Raw genomic sequence first — 19,831 nt, 5'->3', positions numbered from 1 at the left:
TCAAACACTATTAAAATTTAACATCATTGCAAAAAAAAAAAAATGGCTATACCTTTGGGGTTCTTCTCCTTCTTCTTCTCAACGGCCGGATTTGCCGGATTTGACGGACGAGTGGAGGCGCTTAGGCAATGAGGCATGAGAGGGTTTGCAACTTTGCAAAGTAGATGAAGAAAGTAAGAAACTAGGGTTTCTTTTAATTCTTTTGTCTTTAAAAAATCAAAATTAAGAGATCATATAATGATATCAGCAGCCCTTTGTTTTGAATTAAATATTAACAATTTAACAAATTTGTGTCCTCAAGAATGATATTAACACCCCCACTTTTTTTATATTTGACGTAACGCTTAAAATCGCACGCATATACGTAAAAAGAGGTTTTGGTGAGGGCAAACATGTAAAAACCCGTAGCCCAAAAACTCCGTTCAAAACGGCGTTTTGCAAACGGACCTCCCCCCCTCCGTTTGCAAAACGCTGTTTTGAGGGTTCAAAACGGCGTTTCAAACGGTGGCTGCGCACCCAAACACTCCCAAACGGCCGTTTGGCTCCAAAACGGTGTTTCAAACGCCAAACGGTGTTTTAAACGGTACGCCAAACACGCACTAAGCATAGGTCAGTACTCGGTACTAATGGGCAATGGCATTCCATTCCGTACAAATTATAAAATACGGAAAAGTAATCACAATGCCCTTATCCTGTGATACATGTCCAAAATAACCTCATGTCGTGAAAATTACTAAAATACCCTTACCTCATGAAATGACCAAGTATCGCAGAGAAGGGTGCAACTCGGGTTGGGTTAGGTGGATCGGGTTGAGGCCAACCCTAACCCAACACAAGATAGCATTCCCTCAACCCTAACTCACCCCAAGCCTCAGTTTGAGGATGGTCAACCCTAACTTAACCCGCCTCTAAACCTCTAAACCTTAATCCAACTCATCAAACCCAAAATCTGGTCAGGTTGGTTGGTTTCACCTTGGGCCAAACCAAAAAATATAACAACCCAAAGCAAATCAAGATAAAATTAAAGGATGGAAGTCGAGTTTGGGTCAGGTCGGTTGCTAGAGCCTCAACCCTAATCCAACCCAAAATTAACCCGGGTTGGCTTTTCCCAAACCTAACGCAATCCAGACGTAGGAAATGCAATCCAACTTGAGCCAAAATCGGGTTGAGCCCGATCCAAGTTTCTCTCTCTCTCTCTCTCATTATCTACATTCACAAACTTCCATTTTACTCTATCAGGGTGCAACTCGGGTAAGGGTTCAACCTAAAAAAAGGTCAGGTCGCATTGGGTGTCTTTCGGGTCAGGTTCTGGTTGAGGGGCAACCTGGAGTGAAACCCAGCATTTTTTTTTTGGTCATTTTTTAAGTTTCTAGTGCTTAAAAACTCGGGCTGGGTTGGGTTGAACCTCGTCGGGCTGGAACTCAGGTCGGGTTGGGTTCAGGCTGAGTAAATAGTTAATCGGGTTGGGTTCGGATGGGCCTCAACCCGATCCAACCCGACCCAAGTTGCACCCCGCCATCGTCACTCTAATTTTAGTTTCACTCTTCCCAACACCTCCCCCTTCCCTTCTCGACAATCAACAAGAAATAACCTCAGAATCCAGTCCCTCCTCTCTAGCTCAGAATCTCTGTAAACCAAGTTCTCAAAGAGGATAGATCGAAGGTAAGCATATCATGCCACCCAAATCTCTCTAGAATTTCAAATGCCTATGCTTTTTAAATTTTCTTTTGAAATTGTAGCCCTAGTTCAGTGCTCAAGACTTCGTATTCAAGCCCTGAATCCCATACATCTATTTATTTATTTATTTGGTTCTTCCCTTTTAGCTATTTTCTTTGCCAATTTGAATTCTAGGGATTTTCATATCTTTTGTTTATTGGATTCTCTATTGTAAATTTTGCAGCAATGTAAAATTCCATCCCCTTGGCAATGTCCCTTTGCTAGTTTTTGTGCATACACCTTTCCTTAATCTCAATGTGATGCAGAAGGGAGTCTCTTTGCTAAGAACCTGATACGAATTCGAGAGGACCCATGAGTCTCCTAAGACAAAGTTTCTTTTTTTTTTTACCAAATTCTCTACATTTCCATTGTAATACAACTATTTAAACACAAGAACAAAGTAGTTACACATTACTTTTCTATGTGCCCACCTACAAGACACATCATCAACAACTAACACCCGCTACCCCTAAAACACATAAGCCATAAACACATAATAACTACATTACAACTACCCAATAAACACCATAATAGTATGCACATATCACAGTCAGTTCAAGATCGAGAACAAGAAGGCAATGTTGTAGTGCAAATACGAGATTTCTCAAGTAAAGGGCTTTGCACCCAACCCTGTCATCTATACCCATCTCATACTAGAAATGTCAATACGACCAACGATCCCAACAAGATGTTGGATCTCCATGCCAAGTTGAAAGTGCAATTGATTGGATTCTCCCACAATATGGCATTGTTTAGAGAAAAAAGCATATTTCAAGAAAGGTATGGATAGGGAATTGAGTTATTATGACAAGGAGGTCTTGGGTGATTCTAGGGTTAGAATGGGGCTCCTAGTTACAATTCAGTGTTGGGAGCAGTGTTTAAAAATGCGGATGCGGGTCAAAATGCGGCCAAGAAAAATCCTTGTCGACTCGATGCGGACGCCGCCAAGAATGCGGTTGACACGGGTGAGTACTCGGTTGATGCGGTCATAACTTAGGAGAGTAAAAGAGTTTTATTAACTTTGTAGGGCAAAATACAGAACACGGTGGCAAAACGTGGAACGTGGCCAAAGGAAAAAAGGGAGTCGACTCGGGGCAGCCCACGATGACGCGGGGGAGTTTTAAAACTATGGCTGGGAGCGCTGCGTGAGAAGAGTAAGGCTAGGTGGTACGATTGTTTGGTCAAATGATGAATGGGTGGTTGGTGAAGGAACAAGAGATAATTAAGCGGGTATTTTTGTTATTCTCGTTAGGTATTATTGCAGTGACAGAAAAGTGGAGGGCTGTTATCAACAATAGGGACTGCTGATTTTACTCTTTTTTTCTTAATTAAATGGTTATGCACTTGTTTGAGAATTATAGTTCTATAATTCATTAAATGGCTGCTTCTCGAAACCTCATTGACCTCCCCATCTTCCTTGATTTGCCATTGATTCACTACTTGTTGCCCCATACTGTTCACTAGAAGGTTTGTTTGGGTTTATATGTAGTCAAAACCCTTATGGATTTTCTCTTGTGCGAGGATAGTGAGATCACAGATGAACTTTGGAGCTTTGCACACACATTTGTGGTCCTTCCCCAAAACTTAAAGAGCATAGCTAAACACTCCCATAAATTTCCCGGCCGTATAACTTAGGGTTAGTCATTTACTAATTCACGTAGCCAAATAGGGCAAACCTTGAAAAACTTTTTTAGCCCCAGAACACACATGAGAGCCCCAAATAAGAAAATTAAAAACATTAAATTAAAACATTAGTATTGAGCCTTCTCCAGTAGGTTAATTAAGTCTGTTTCCACTTGAGTCAAAAGTTTTATCAAACCCACCTCCATCCTTTTTGTGGGCCAAAGGCCCAAAAGCCTTGATGACTTCCGTAAGTGTGTTTTTGGCTCCGCTGATTAGGGAAATGACAAAGCTTTGCAGTAGGAACTCCGATATCGAAGAATCCTCTTTTAATGGAAAAACCAGATGCCATTTTGAAAAATTCTAAGAAAGGTATGAGCTCTCCCGTCCTTTCTTTTTTATACCGGCAACAATGTCTTTCTACTTCTCAGTGGGCAACTAGGATGGACTTGCTGTCATCATCATACTTTCAAGTCTTGATAAAAATGAAATTAAAAAATAAATGTTAAAAGGAGATATTCATTTGTCAAACTATATAATCTTTTGACTTCTAAAAATCCACTAAGAAGGTGAGTGAGTGTGAGAGTGAGGAAGTCATAACAACAATTTTAATATACTTTGCAAAGACCAACATTTTGGAAGGAACCCTTGAAGTTGCTTATCGATATTCCATAATCAATTATGAGAAGTCCTCTAGCTCAGTCGAATCATGCCAGGATGAGTCAGTTTTGGGTCCTAGGAGTAAATGGGTAGATGTTTTGAAGAGTTTCTCTTTCAGTTTGGTTTTAGAGTGGATTTTGTTCGCTTGCTTAACGACATTGGTTTATCACTCCTGTAATGAAGTTAAGATAAAGTTTCTCTAGGGAGGACTTGGACAATCAAAAGTCTTGTTCTCCATTGTGTATTGCTAGCGATTTTAATGTGGTCGGATGGGTAGATGAAAAGTCAAATATGGAATATCTTTCATGTACACCATGCTTCAGTTCTTGAATTAATATCTGGTATGGAGTTAGTGGACCATCCACTATAGCGGGCAAGTTTACATCGCCAAATTGTTATTGCCTCCTAAGTGCCTGTTAAGCTTGATTGCCTTCTATTACTGATTTACTAGCAATCTAGAAGAGGCATTCCCAAAATAATTCCTAAGGATCCTCACTTGTCCCTGCCTATAGTTTTGGATACCACGATGCTTTTAGTTAAAGTTGGAACTCTCAAAGGGGCAGTTTGCAAGTGGAGCAAGTAGAGTTTTGGCAGTCTTTCACTCTAAAAGAATAGGTAAGAGTAAGACTCAAGATACACTTATTATATAGGAAGCAAGAATCCACCCATCTATACTTTTCAGAAAGTGATTCTTGGATAAATTAGTAACATGCATGAGTTAATGCATATTAATGAGTAGAAGAGATAGAATGGGAGCCATATCAGTGGAATCTTATGATTCCAACATGGCTTTCTTTCTTTTTTGAAAAAGGTAATGATTTATTAAACAAAATAAAGATGCTACAAGGGGGCAGAGGTTGCCCTATGTAAAGAGTTCCCTACTAACGCCCAATTTGGCTATTTTTCCTGCTAGCTCATTGGCACTTCTTGGAATGCAAGAAAAGCCATGTAATGATCTGCTGCTGCAGATTTCCACTATCTCATCAATATTCGATGCTAGTTTTTGCACCATGATGCTTCTACCTGTTGACCATGATATCACTATCATACTAGAGTACCATACTTGATAACAAGTTTGCCCCTCGTATCTTGGCGGAAATAACAGGAAAAACCTCTGGAATGTGGTAATGCTAGCCACTATTTGAGTTCTATGGAAGGAGATAAATTTTCTAGATACGTTGATTCCGATTTGCAATGCACGAATCTCCGCCTCTTTTGAGTCAACCCATCCTATCGCCACAAAAAATGATAGGATATTATCTATGTTTTCTCCTCTAAAACCACGTTCCCCCACCAGACTACCCTAGATTTTCCCTGGAATAAATATCAAAACTAAGTTCAATAGAGTTGGTAGGTGACAAATAAATATCAAAACTAAGTTCAATAGAGTTGGTAGGTGGTGGAGCCCATTTGGCTTTGATTTTCTTTTTTGGGGGTGCTTCCTTGCAATATTTTTGATCCATTTTCTTGTGAAGTCTTGAAACAGAAGTCCTTGAACACATTTCTTGTTGAATTCCAACTTAAATGCTGGATTCGATGTCCCCAACTCGACACTTGAAAGATGATTCTCTTTCATGGGGTTGATCTAAAAAATTCTCGATCCTCGTGTTGCACCCCACTGCTTTTGAACATCATTTCATAAGGTCATTAAAAAAATCTAAAAAACTGTAGCTCCCTTTAACGCATGACCATAATATTGTGCATATGTAGATTTCATTATGAGTTCATGACACATCTCATCTTTTACACTGTGTGTAGCCTCCCGTTATTTTCAATACATGGGAATTTGTGAGTGACTTTTCACTTTGACAAGGAGATAATGCAACAATCTGTCTTTATTCCAGTTGTTATTTGTTTCATTGCAGGCAGTTGGTGTCAATGTCTGGAGTGATAAGAAAGTTCTTCTTTGCATCTATGTTGATGTGGATAGCTCCACTTGTGATTTTATATGGGTTTAATCACCATATGGTTCCGGGTAATCTTTAACTATTTTGGTATGCATTCACGATTCTATTTATGATCATTGCTTATCTTTCTCCATTAAGCTAATATTTTGGGTCAATAAATCTTAGTTGATTACTGCCATTCAAAAAAAAAATTGGTTGATCATGTGAGGGAATTGTGCATTCAGTGGTATTCACACTAAGGATATTTTAGTCTTTTCCCCTCATATCAGTTGTATTATATTACTGGTCATTTGACCTATAGCGGGGATGAAAGTTGTCTCCCCTTCTCCATTCATGCACCTCTCCATATATATTCTATTATTCTTCTTCACCTTGTCTTTTATGAATCCAAGTATTACTGATTTTACATGATAGAAGAGCATGTTGCAGCCACATAAAAGGCTGGATCTGATTCAAATAAGGTACTCTGTCTCCTCTGAAATCTCCTATTTCCTCTAAAATTTCTTTTTCTCCTTCTATCTTCCTTAGCACCCTTTTTAACCGTCCCCTTTATCTTCTCTTTCAAAACCCTAATCTTTTCTCTCTTCAAGGATAATTCTTTTCCCTCCTTCTTGATCTTTCTCTTATTCTCCAAGTTTCAAAACCCTTTCTTTTCAACCCTTTCACGTTGATTGCACCTGTATTGTTGTTGGTCGAAATTCTTGTAAAATACATATCGTGCACGTTATTAATCCGACTTACAGTTGTAATAATAAAAACAAAAAATTAATCCAACTTACAGTAGGGTTACCAGGGGTATTTGGCCACTTCATGACGTAAAAATGTGTAAGTCATTTAGCTCAATAACCATTAAAAAAAAAAAACTATCATTTAGCTCACTAAAGACAACCTTGCATTAGCTAAATCTCAATTTCTTAAATTGAGTATAACTTAAAATTTTTGATTGAAAAAACCCCTTTCCCTTGCAGACCCTATGACCAACCTACTAGAGAAGGTTGAAATCCATCAAAGGGTATTTTGGTCATTTGACTTTTTATGTATAAACCAATGTATTGTGATTATTTATGGTTAATGAAGAAACTGAGTTAAGAATCTCTCTCTCTCTCTCTCTCTCTCTCTCTCTCTCTCTCTCTCACCATTAAAAACTCTATTATTTACATGTTATCAGAGCAACTCGATCTAGGTTAAAGGGGCATCAACTACTCTTCTTCCAAGGTACTTCTATTTCTCATTTCTCTCCTTACTTTCATAGAACTTTTCATCTATTTCTTTCCGCTTTCCTTTCTATTTCTTCCTTCCTATTCCTTTTCTCTTATATCCATCTTCTCATCTTTGTAGGTCCCTAAGCTTCTAGAGTTTTAACCCTCCCCATGAAATCCCACTTCCTCCCCTTTGTTTTCCCCTTCTTTCTTTTGTTAACATGAGCCTCACTTAATGAGTGAAGCTTGTTATCATATTTCTCAAGCGCCTTTAAAGCTCGTTTAGGCTTGTGGTGATCATTCAAACTTTCCTCACTTCAAGCAATTGGTAATTGGAGCCATGAGTGTTGAAGCCGTGAATAAATCTCGGATAGAAACTTGCCAGGCCGTGGAAAGAGAGAACATCGTGAATGTTCTTCGGTGTGGGCGACTCAAAAATGGCTTGAATCTTTGACTTATCCACCTTGAGTCCTTCAGATGTAACCTCGAATCCCAAGAAGATAAGTTTGTCTGTTACCAAAACACACTTCTTTAAGTTGGTGTTGTGCTTTTCCTTTCTTAGAGTTTCTTGGATTTCTCTGATGTGATGGTAGTGAATCTCTTCGTCTCGGCTATAAATGGTTTTTAGCTCCTCAACTCTAAAATAGATTAATGTTAACACGAGCCCATCAAACCTCAAGAACATTCCTCCATCCTATCTCTTCAAAAGTTTCAATACCCAAGCCTCCATAGCCTTCCAGTTGGAAGCTAGGATGTCCTCTTCTCTCCTTTTCCTCCTCTATGCACGTTAGCACAAAACCTACTAAATTTAGCAAGCCACACGAAAATCCCCTCTTCTCTTCGAAATTTTTAAAACCCTAGCCTTCCATTCGAAACCTAGAGTGTCCTCTTTTCTCCTTTTCCTCTTTGTGTACCCCTCCTTTTCCTCTTTTTGAACCCTAGAGTATCCCCTTTCTTTTTTTTCCCTGTACATTCTCTATCTAAATATCTTTCACCTCTTCTTGATCTCTTTCTCTTCCTTCTCGGTCACCATATTTTTCATTATTTCTCATGGCTTATTTTCCTTTACGTGTTTCCTTATCATTCGCCTCTTTATTCCCTATTCTATCCCAATTTGTCACCATCAAGCTTCCCATGATAATTTCCCCTTTACAAAGGCTAGATTCTCCCAGTTGTATGCGACTATCCGTGATCGAATTGAGGGTTTGGTAATACTCCCTGATAAGCTTGTGAAGGTAAGGGGAGTAGTGGACGTTCTGGAAGAGATTCGGGTTTGCGATGGAAGCATAATTCGGAATATGTTCTTGGTATGCCAAGGACCAATTGATTGGGGCATGGATTAAATATACTCTCTCTCTCTCTCTCTCTCTCTCTCTCTCTCTCTCTCTCTCTCGGTGCTTGCTCAAGTCCTCTATCTGACCTTTCCTCGTAATTTGGAGGGCTCCTCTTGCCTTATACTCCGCGCAATCTGGAGCTCATATCATGCAACTACGGATTGAGATTCATAACAACAGAAAGGCAAGTCATCTATCCAAAAATATTTCATCAAGAAAAGGCTGTTCAATTAGCTTGCTGCCATCCAACAACGTCTCGATGAGCGTGACAATATCCGCTTCACTCAACATGGACTTGGTGATGAGTAAGTTATGTTCACCACTTCTTTCTTCACACGCTTGGTTTTTCTTTCATTTTCTGAGTTCCGAGTGCTACTCATTCATCGTGGTGGCCTTTGTTTGCATCGAAGGCCTCTTTTAAGCCTCTTATGTCTTCAACACCTTCTTCTTACACCTTGATGTGCCCTACTCATCCAACACACCACTAGAGGTAGACGTGGTCATGGTCACAGTTTTCCTCAATATCTGCAACTACCTCCGTTGCATTATGGTGCACATCCCAGCACCTATCCTACTATAACATCATAGGATGGGTCGCAACATGCCCAGGGAGGTCTTCTCCCACACCACTAGCTCATCTAGGCCTTGCCAACCACATTTTTTGTCCTTGTGCTTTAGGCAGCACTGTTTCTTATTGTGCTTACCTCCCCAACTCAGGAGTTCTATATCTGCCATATTTGTGGTAATCGTAATCATACGGCTGTGGATTGCTACCATTGATATGATTCTCATCCTTATATAATCTCACATACAATCTATCTTTCACTACGCATCTGAAGCTTTGTCTTTGCGGACATGCATCACACATTACATTATTGACGACTCAGGTAACATTACCACCATCCAATTCTTCTCATATTATTATGTGTGATGGCTCTTCCCTTTTGATCTCCCGTGTTGGTTCTGCTTTCGTCTCCTCTTCTTTTAGTTCCTTTAGTATCACCGATGTATATGTAGTACCTAATATTGAATGATAACTCCGACCAGCCTCTCAATTTACTTCTTAGTTTGGTTGCTATTTTTCCTTCACACCAACGTGTGTCATTGTGAAGGATCTGTGAACGGGGAAGCTCCTTGCAAAGGTTTGCAGTGAGAAAACCTCTACCTGCTTGTGCTTAAAAAAGAAAAGAAAAAAAGGGAAATATCTATTTGCTGTTTGCTTGTACAGTTATAATCCATCTTCAGTTCTAGAGTAGAAGCCTTATCTGTTATATGTCGCCTATCCCTTTGTCTGGCCCCATTGTTTAGCTTATACTAATTATGGTGTCCTTACTACTTTATTCATACTACATGGGAATGTCCGGGACAAACATGTGTGATATCCTTGTTACTCTATTCTCAAATTAGTCTGTTTTGTGTGATATCCTTGTTACTCTATTCTCAAATTAGTCTGTTTTGTCTCCATGTCACAATGATCCCAAGCATCGACTTTGTCATAGTTGTCAGCTTGTAAACAACTTTCGTTTGATTCTCATAATACAATCATGTATTCTTTTCTTGAATTACTGCATTCATGTTTGGGCCCAATTGCTTCTCTATATGGATTTTTTTATGCTATTTTGTGGATGGTTACCTTTCGATATGAACTTTTCATACTGCAATACATACTATTAATATGCATTCTGCTCCTGTGCTCCACAGTCTGTTTTTCCTCCGGAATACCCTACTCTCAGCTCATTCAGGTGCATTTTTTTGCTCATATTCTAGCTGTCACATAATGAAAACTTTCTCCAAAATCTGTTAATGTGCCTTGTGGTTGGATATAACCAAAGTTTTAAATTTCGACCGAAATCCGAAATTTCAGGTTTCGGTCAACCCCGAAACCGAAATTGTAGATATCCAAAACATTACAGGGAAATGATTTCAGCGCTCCAATGTTTTGATAAACATGCGCTCCACATGTTTGTCGTGTAGTATTTAAGGGCTTTAAGAGCTTTTTGAGAACCGTAATATTTCTCCGACAGCCCGTTAAATACTACACGACAAAAGTTGGAGCGCTTGTTTATCAAAACATTGGAGCACATAAATCAATTTCCAACATTACAATATTTTGTTCGAAATTTCGAAAGTTTCGTTTTCCCCGAAATTTCGACCGAAATTTAAGGAATTTCACGAGATTTTATAATTATTTAATACTTTCACGAAATTTCAGCCTAAATTTTCTGTGAAATAAAATATTATTATATTTGGTTTTGTGGATTTCACCCGAAATTTCGTTTTCGGTGAGGATCGGAACGTTTTCCGAAACCGAAATTTGAAACCATGGATAGAACGACGGATATGAAGGCCAATGTGATCCCTTGAATGCATGGAAGATTTTAATCACATGCCATTTTATGTCTGATGAATACACTCTAATTTCTCTATAACCACCCCTCTATCGGCCTGAGATTATGGGGGTGATAGATGCATCCACCACTCATTTGTGATTAAGTTGACCCCCACCTGCTATATGGTTCGTAACTTCACATACCTTATTTGATGCTTAATTAGGGAACATGCAACATCGTGTACTGAATGTGAAGAAAATCTTGGTAATGATGGTCTTGTAAATCTTGGTAATGATGGTCTTGTGGATCGATTGAAACACACGGTTGGATAGAGACAACATGTGTTGAAACTCAATGGTGGAAACCCTAGGAACCTTCTTCCTTGGAAGTTAGCAAAAATGACAGGTTGATAAAGCCATGGTAGAAGAAACAGACGCTTTATGTAAGAATGACATATGGGAGATCACAATAAAACCAACTGATGTGAATGACATTTCCTGCAAATGTATCTACAAGTTAAAGTAAAAATTAGGTTGATCAATTGATGGCTACAAGACGAGACTCTAGCTAATGAATACAATCAACAATACGACCTAGATTATGAAGAAACATTCAGCCATTGGTAATGATTAACACAATCTGTTTCATCTTGGAACTAGCTAACTTGCACGGGTCAACATTATTTCCCTTTCTGTACAAATCCCAAGGAGGGCCCTCCCACAACTTACATTTAGTCGCTTAAGTGACTTAAACAAATTACAAAAGGAAAAAACCCAAAGCCAATGGAAAACCCTTTCCTACATATATGATGGGTTCCATCTCAATACATCAACATTCTTTTACAGTTTCAATACAAAACAAATATGCCTAAAGATTTCATAGTACAACTGCAAGTCAATCAGTACACCGTGTGTTTTCAATAGTAAGACAAGTGAAAAGCAAGTGCAGCAAATTGGTGATCCTTTTTTTTGTACTGGAGCATGGTATGGACTTTGCATTATTTTTGCAGCCAATTAGATGTGCCAATTTCTCCATCACCCTTGAGAGGGATACATACAAGCAACTATATATTATGGGTTGTTTGGTCCGATTCCATGGAGCGTACACATCAATATGTAGGGCTATACAAATGTTGTTAGGGCCACCAATCCTGGCAGAAGGTCAGTCACTGGATACTGCATTAGTGGATAACTTCTTAGTCTCTTGGAGTAGCAGAAAGTAACACAGTGTAAGATTGTTTTAGTTCTGAAGCTGAAAATTGGGCTATGGCTGCTGATTTGGTGATTGAAGGTAGACAATAGAGAATTTGGTGAGTTTTTAATTGGAGAAAGCAATGTGTTAATTTACTAGCAGACTCTAAAGTCTAAACCATTGATAGGTACGTTCTCCAGCGACTAAATATGTGGAAATCATGGTTGCTCAAACCTGAAGGTGCTGTAACATACAAGAATGTCATGTAAAGATACTTGAAACGAGCGATAGCAAGTACGTAGAGTGGTTTATTGTCTAATGAGCATTGAATTGCACTAGTTATGGCAGCTTGGAAGTTAGATGAAGGAAGTTAGAGGCGCAGGGTGCATGTGCTTAGCCAGAAGTTTATAGCCCTTGCCGTTGTGAAATCTCTACCTAAAGTGTGTTCTTACTAATGCGATCAAAGTTTTTCAACCATTAAGGGGATGTTTGGATCTGTGGATTTTAGAATCCAGGTTTTAGTTTGAAAGCTTGTAAAATTCTGGATTTTTCCAATCCATTATCCTGGATTTTAAGTAAGAAATCCAGGTTTTAGAAATCTCTCCCTCATCCTGAGATTTCTAAAACCTGGAAACACGTGAAGAGCTCCTATTCTCTCGCTCGACAGAAAGAAGGACGAGAAATCAGAAAACGATGGACGGCCTCCTTCTCTCGTCTCTCATCCAGGATTTTGAGTAAATCCAAGATTCTAAAATCCGCATATCCAAACAGCCCCTAAGTGTAGGGATTGCCATGTTTTCTTTGTGAATTTGTTTGACCTCCGAAAACCCCTTTAACCAATAGATTGGAAAGTAGTTTTTATATCTAATACTTTTATAACCTGTGCTCTTCTGCTTCATCTTTCAAGTATGTTGTTTTCTGTGAGAGGTGTTTATGTTCCTTTGGTTAACAGAATCATTTAGGAAAAATGATTTGCTCAGAGATATAAGATGGTTTATGCTTTATATTTGTTGAGATGCATTTCTTTTTGCCATTTCTCCTATCAGACGTTCTATTTCTGATAAGCACGCATGATTCCTTATGAATACAGGTTTAAATGAGTTGTCATCATCTTCACAAACACTGTTGAGTGGATTTCTTGCTGTCATATCTGTGAATTTGGTTATTGTGTTCTACATTTTTATGGCAATGAAAGAGCCTTTGGATAGTGAACATCGGCCAGACCCTACCTTTCTTGCTGAAGCCAAAGCTAGTATTAGCCAATCTGCAACAGAGAAAAGGGATGATTCTGCCCAAGCTCATAACAAAGAAGAGTAGGGTTTAGTACCACGCCTTCATTAATGTGTGTGCAAAATAACTGATGAAGCCTTCAGTCCTTTTGATTCCATTTACTCGCTTTTCACTTTTCCTAATATTCCAAGTAGAGATAATGTACACAACATATTTTGGAATGAGCTTTCTTAGTTCTTTTTGCAGTTTCTCTTTTATGATTAATGCCTTTATTCTGCCAAATTGTTTGTGTGCGTATAAGATGATCCTGGTATAGGTAACAGATGCAAACCTATACTAGACATATTTTATCGACTTTGATATGTAGGGTTTAAAAACTCATACCCAGTTAAGAATTTGTCGACGGAAAACTGGGTTGACTCGGGTGAGTTAACAATAAACCTAATATCCTTCTATTGACCCAGGTAAGTTGCAAGTGTTTTTGCAAAATATCAGGTTCATGAGTATTGCAAAATACCCATGCCCTTATCAGGTTCATGGGTATTGCAAGACAACCATTCATAGTGCTTTAACAAGATCAAATATCTAATTACATGTATTGTTGTTCATGTTTGGACTAATCAGTTTCATTCTAAATTGAAAATGTATACGAACACATACATATACTTAAAATAGACGCAAAATGTATGAAAAAGCCACTGCATTCATTAGTTTCATAAAGAAAGTATAATATAATAATTAAATACACTATAATGATGGAAATTTAAAGAATGTTTTAGCAAAAAAAATTTTTTTTTTTTACTTTGTTAATCGGTAGTTCGAGAAAAATCATTAGTTTACTTTTCCACATAGCAGTTCCCAATCTCATTTTCATTTTTTTGAAGACCACCAGTGGGGTTGTTTGACCCCTTTCTCTCTGTGTTTGAATCATCTATACTATCTTGTTGAACTATGATTTAATAGAGAAGTTCCCAAAAAATTTAAGTTCTGGTACCACATTGATATAACTATATAAGGAAATTCAAGAACACAAAACACAAAATTGTCACTCCATGCCAAAATCAGACAAGCAATACAAGGGGAAAACTACAGAAGAATAGGATCACACATCAAAACACTTCAAAAATGCTCAAAACAAAATTTAATTCTATGGAAGTCTCCAGCAACTCATCCACACATACTTATAATAAACTATCATCTATTCTATTATAACCTCACAAACATTCAATGATTGAAAAAAAGACATTCTAGAAAACTATTAAAATACACAAACATGTGGTGGTTGTTTACAATGCAAAATGCTCAAAAAAAGCCCACCAATTCTTATCCATAGTTGTTCCATTTCTCTCTACCCTGCGCTTTCCCTTCTTATCTGGGTACAGTTCCACTTTTCTACTTGCCAGAAAAACTTCCAAACCTCAATCATACTCAAAACTTCCTATTACTGCCCATCATGAATTTAACAAGTATTAAAGTGATAGAAACCAATCAAAATAGCTCCAAAAAATTCCATAGAATATTGCTTTGAATTCTCCATTAATAAAATGGACAGATTTTGGAATAATATAGGCTGAGTAGATCATGCATGCTCACAGGCTGAATCAAATCCATATGGTTTGTCATAGATTGATGCTTTTATTTCATACATCTGTACATACACATCTATATCTATCTATCTATCTTTCTATGTATGTATGTATGTATGCATGCATGCATGTATGTGTGTATGTATTTATAGACATGCACGTGCCTCAATGTGTTTTTCAACTATACATAGATAAGAAGAGAGAGAGAGAGAGAGAGAGAGAGAGAGAGAGAGAGAGAGAGAGTTATACTGGGAGATACAGATGGAGAGAAGAGGTAGTTTACCTAACAAGAATAATGAAAATTAGAAAGAAAGCTTAGAAGAAGACACAGTAAGTGTTGACTGTGGATTGCCAACTTATTATAAGGGCTACTGAATAACTGTATTGCACAATAACTCATGAATTTTCATTAATGCTTGGTATTATGATCCATGATTGTGTTACCTCTGATTTATATCAAATTTAATACTCAATAGCATGAACTCATGATGAAATGTTTAAAGCAATCTAAATGATGAATTATGAATGTTTATCATTTCTTATTTTCCTCCATGCCCAAAGTTTATTTTTCTCTTTCATAATTTTATTTTTCCCAAGGCCCAGTTTGGATTGTAGGAATTTTCTGGAAAGGATTTTTTCAGAATTTCTTGTTTTCCACTTTTTATTATTCATTAAAAAAGCAATTTCATGTTTTATTTACAGGAATCTTTATTTTATAATGATATCCTTCTAAATAAGCCGTAACCATATCGGTAGCCTCTAAATAGTGGCGGTTGTGTTATATTTCTGAAATGACACGCGAACGGAGTTTTATTTGATTTCACGTCCGTGTGGTGTTGTGCGGTGAAAAAGACTAAATGCTCTCTTCTTCTCTACTTTTTCTGTTTTTCGTCTCCACCATCATCAGCGACTATCGCTAAAGCTCAGAAGAACAGTGAGAAGAGGAAGAGGAAAAAAGAAGAACTGATGCCGAAAAAACGAAAGGCGTCAGAAAAATAGAAAAGAGAAAAAAGAAGAATCAATGCATAGAAAATGGAAGGTGCGGAAAAAAAAATGAGAAAAAAGAGGGAAGGAAAAGTTGGGGTCGCGTTGGCAATAGTTCGGGTCATCTTGGGAAAACACCAGGCCGTGTGGGAAAACTTTTGGGGTCGTATGAGGAAAGTTCGGGCCTTGTCGAGAAAAGTTTTCTCCAAAGGCTTACATTTACTACTCCTCGATGTTTGCACTGAGGTTTGAGGTTTACTAGAAGTTGCTTTCTCAAGGTATCACGGCAAACCACGTGGCAGCATTTGATTGCATTTCAATTTTAAAAGAAGTAATATACTCTCTCCATTTTCTTCCCCAGGCCACTCCCTTCTAGTGTATTTATGATGACTCTTTTACACTAGCAGGAGGTGGCCCAGGCAAAAACCGTACCAATATAAATAATTGCCCTTTATTTTGGTAGAAAGTGGGCCCCACAAGTGAAAAAACTTTCTTTTTCAGTGTTTGTGAAAAGGACAGTTCATTGAATTTAAAGTGAAAATTGATGGGTCGATTGGATACATCGTACATGGATTTTATAATCTAGGTTTATAAAATCCAGGTTTTAGATTATAAAATCCAGGTTTTAGCTTTGAAAAATATGAGAAAACACAAGAGTATAATTATTCCCCTACTTTTTAATATGGTTTTAAATTTCAGTTTCGGATATCATTTCTGTCTTGACCGAAACCGAAATTTCAGCTCAAAGCTCGTAATTGAAAAAAATTATTATTTAAATATTTACCAAATTTTGGCTGACATATCTATATTTAAAAAAAAAAAAATCAATTTCACGAAATTTCGGCCAAAATGTCCGAAATTTGGCAAAACTTGGAATTTCGAGTTTCGCCAAATTTCGGTTTCTGCCTCAACCTAAATCCGAAATTTTGGTCCGAAATTTAAAACCATGCTTTTTAATGGGTTAATTAAAATTATTTCATAAGTTTTGTGTAGAGGGATGGACTGACTGGCCTTTTTCCTGTTATTAAAATCCTAAACTCTCTTCTAAGCAGAGTGAAATGATTTATGAAAGGGGCACGTGAGGGTTACTGTCATAAAAATGCTAGGTGGGTCCTACCTTCATTGATGTGTGTAAAGCTGTTAATGTTTTCCGTCTTCACATGACTCATCATTTTGCCACCCAACAAAAGCCATTAACATATATGCCGTATCTTTTCTCTTTCTAGAATCTTCACTTTTCTAATTAGCCTCGCTGTGGGCCCCATTTCGTACTCTGACAAATTTTCTTATGGCCTCATGGGTAGGCGTGGCAACGGTTCGGTTTGACCCAAACCCAACCGAGCTGAACATGCTTACACTCCAAACTGAACCGAACCGAGCCGAACATGCTTACACTCCAAACTGAAACTGATGAAAAGGGGTGCATTTATCATTTTCCTATAAAAAGGGGCGCATTTATCATTGTCCAGACCGAAGCAAAACGAACTGAACCGAACCGAAACCGAACTGAAATTTGAATTGGTTTAGTTTAACTAAACCGAAACCGAATTTTCGGTTTGGTTTCGGCTAGGTTTCTGCTCAGTTCGGCCAATTTTGCCACCCCTACTTATGGGAGAGCCTATTATTCAGCTCACCACCCCTCCGTTTTGGTCGCAACACCCTCCAATTTTAACCTGCACATCCCTTAGGGTCATCTCGGTTTGACCCAGGTCAGCCCGTTTGACTTGGGGTCATCACTCCTCCCGAATTCACTTAGGGTCATCTCAATCAACTCGAAGTCATCTAGGTCTGACTTATGGTCTGAGATGAAAAATGACCACGAGTTAAACCTTAATGATCCCGAGTTTAACTGAGATGACACTGAGTTCAGTCGTCTTTTATTTTTTCCAGCGTCGATTCTTCTTTTACTTTTTTCTCTTCTATTTTTATTTTTTCAGCGCCTTCCATATTTTTCCAGCTTCGATTCTTCTTTTATATATTCTTCTTCCTCCTCTCTTTTCATTATTTCCAGGGAGCCTTTCATTTTTTTTTTCTAGCATCAGTTCTTCCTTTTCCTTCTTTATCTTCTCTTCTTCTTCTTTTTTTCTTCTTCCTTTTCCTCCTCCTCCTCTCTGGGGTTGCAGAGATGAAAAAACAGGAAAAATGAGATAAAAGAGAAAAAAATAACGTTTTTTATGTACTTTATTTCCACTCGATTTTGGGTGCCACTCTCCCTAAATTTTAGAATTTTTAAGCAACCCATGAGGCCTTTTCCCAAGAAATTTTTTGAGAATAAGAGGGTGGAAATATCAATCTCTCCCTCGAAGATATTTTTTGAACAATTATTTACCAAATAATCGTTACAAGAAGATAAGACCAGAGTTGAGTGGAAAGAAATGCAAACGTTTGGTGTCAACGCCATGTGGGACACCAAACAGATGAAGACATGACTCCGAGCACAAACCACCCATTACATATTCACATGACATCACTCATTCCCAATCCCCTCTCTCTCTCTCTCTCTCTCTCTCTGCAACTCTGGTTTTCCTTTCTTAAAAATTCCTAATTCCCTTTACATGTGATCGACAGAATATTGAGCTAAGATTGTAGTTATAGACATATAGTTATATACATCCACCACCAGAAAAAAAACCCATCAATTTTCCCCTCTCCCACCCCTTTCTTTATTACAGGTGGGTCCTCTCTGCACACCTCCATGTGCCCCCTTCAACACAAATTATAACCCATAAGTCATAACAGAGTTTGTTCACATACCCACAAAACCCTTCTTCTTCTTCTTCTTCTTCTTCTCTATCTCTTCCTCTAAAAATGGAGAAAAACAAAACAGAAATCTCTGCAAGAAAAAGCAATGATTCTTCTTCTTCACCTGAATTCGAATTTTGGATGCTCAGAAACCCTAATTTTCCACAACCCAATTTACCCTCAGCAGACGAATTATTTTCCAACGGTGTCCTCCTTCCTCTCCCTCTCCTCCCCCAAAATTCGGACCCTGAAAAAGCCGAACTCGGATCCGAACCTGACCCAGAACCCCCACCTTCAGTCTCAAAACGGTGGAAAGATATTTTCAAGATGGGTGAGAAAAAGCCACCGGAGCCGAGCCGAATAAGCCACGAAGCTGCCGAGAAAAGAAAGAAAGAGAAGAAGAGTAACAACGGGGTTGGCTCGGGTGATATTAATCTCAACATTTGGCCTTTCTCTCGGAGCCGATCGGCTGGGACCGGCTTGAGCCGACCGAAATCATCGGCGGCGGTTCGGAAGTCGAGTAGCGCGCCGTGTTCTAGAAGCAACTCTGGCGGGGAGTCGAAAATGAAGAAGTTTCCGGCTAGCCCAAGTCGAGCCGGCTTACATTTGGGCCGGAGTAGCCCGGTTCGGCAGGTTCGGCGTGGAGGTTCGGGTCCCAAACCTAATTCCGAACCTCTGGTTCGGAATTCTGGGAGTCTACGTGGCAGTGGTGGGCCCCGAGGTGGGGACAAAAATAGTACTACTGCTCCTAGGGTTAGGGTTTTGAATTTGAGCGTTCCTCTTTGTATTGGGTATCGGAATCAATTGAGTTGCAACGCCGACGGGAAGCGAATTCCGGCCGGAGAGATTTCCGGCACCGGGAAACATAACAACGGTAACTCGACTAGCCTTTTTAATATTCGCACCCTCTTTTCTAAGAAAGTGTATTAAGTAGTAACCACACCTTCTCACTCATCTATACCTTTATTATTTTTTGGTTTTTTTTAACTTGGGCGCTGATGTTGGCACTACCATGTTTTTATAATGGGACGAACTCACCTTGTCTTTTGTTTTTTAATTCGCTGATGATGTCTTTTTGGGAAATTGTAAATTTGTAATTGCCTTTCCAGCTTGCTACAAAAGACAAGGTGAGTTCGTCTTATTATCAAAACATGGTAGTACTAATATCAGTAGCTTTCTACTTTTGTTTTTCTTGTAAAACGTAAATGTCTTGTAATTTATCTCTTATCTTTTACAGTTGTTTTACGTCTCTCTCTCTCTCTCTCTTGGGTGGTAATTTACTAATCTTGGAGTAGTGATGCAAACGTTGCAGTCTTTTGGATGGGGGTATTT

General features: G+C 38.5%; 2 protein-coding genes across 2 annotated transcripts; both read left to right on the top strand.

The window, feature by feature from the left end:
* The first annotated feature begins 1,387 nt into the window (after nucleotides 1–1,387).
* On the top strand, nucleotides 1,388–13,451 carry LOC143863921 (uncharacterized). The gene is made up of 3 exons (XM_077374723.1): nucleotides 1,388–1,662; nucleotides 5,862–5,971; nucleotides 13,048–13,451. Exons 2-3 carry the CDS (start codon nucleotides 5,875–5,877, stop codon nucleotides 13,272–13,274), a joined length of 324 nt encoding a protein of 107 aa, XP_077230838.1. The 5' UTR covers nucleotides 1,388–1,662; nucleotides 5,862–5,874; the 3' UTR covers nucleotides 13,275–13,451.
* Nucleotides 13,452–18,565: 5,114 nt separating this feature from the next.
* On the top strand, nucleotides 18,566–19,429 carry LOC143869994 (uncharacterized). Its single transcript, XM_077376524.1, has one exon. The coding sequence runs from the start codon at nucleotides 18,566–18,568 to the stop codon at nucleotides 19,427–19,429; it is 864 nt and encodes a 287-aa protein (XP_077232639.1).
* Nucleotides 19,430–19,831: the final 402 nt, after the last annotated feature.

This window comes from Tasmannia lanceolata, unplaced genomic scaffold, assembly GCF_043159265.1.
Source record: "Tasmannia lanceolata isolate RefF3 unplaced genomic scaffold, GAP_Taslan_0.1 ptg000003l, whole genome shotgun sequence".
In the NCBI taxonomy this organism is placed as follows: domain Eukaryota; kingdom Viridiplantae; phylum Streptophyta; class Magnoliopsida; order Canellales; family Winteraceae; genus Tasmannia; species Tasmannia lanceolata.
Note: the sequence above shows the minus strand (reverse complement) of the source record. Positions and strands in the feature narration are given on the sequence as shown.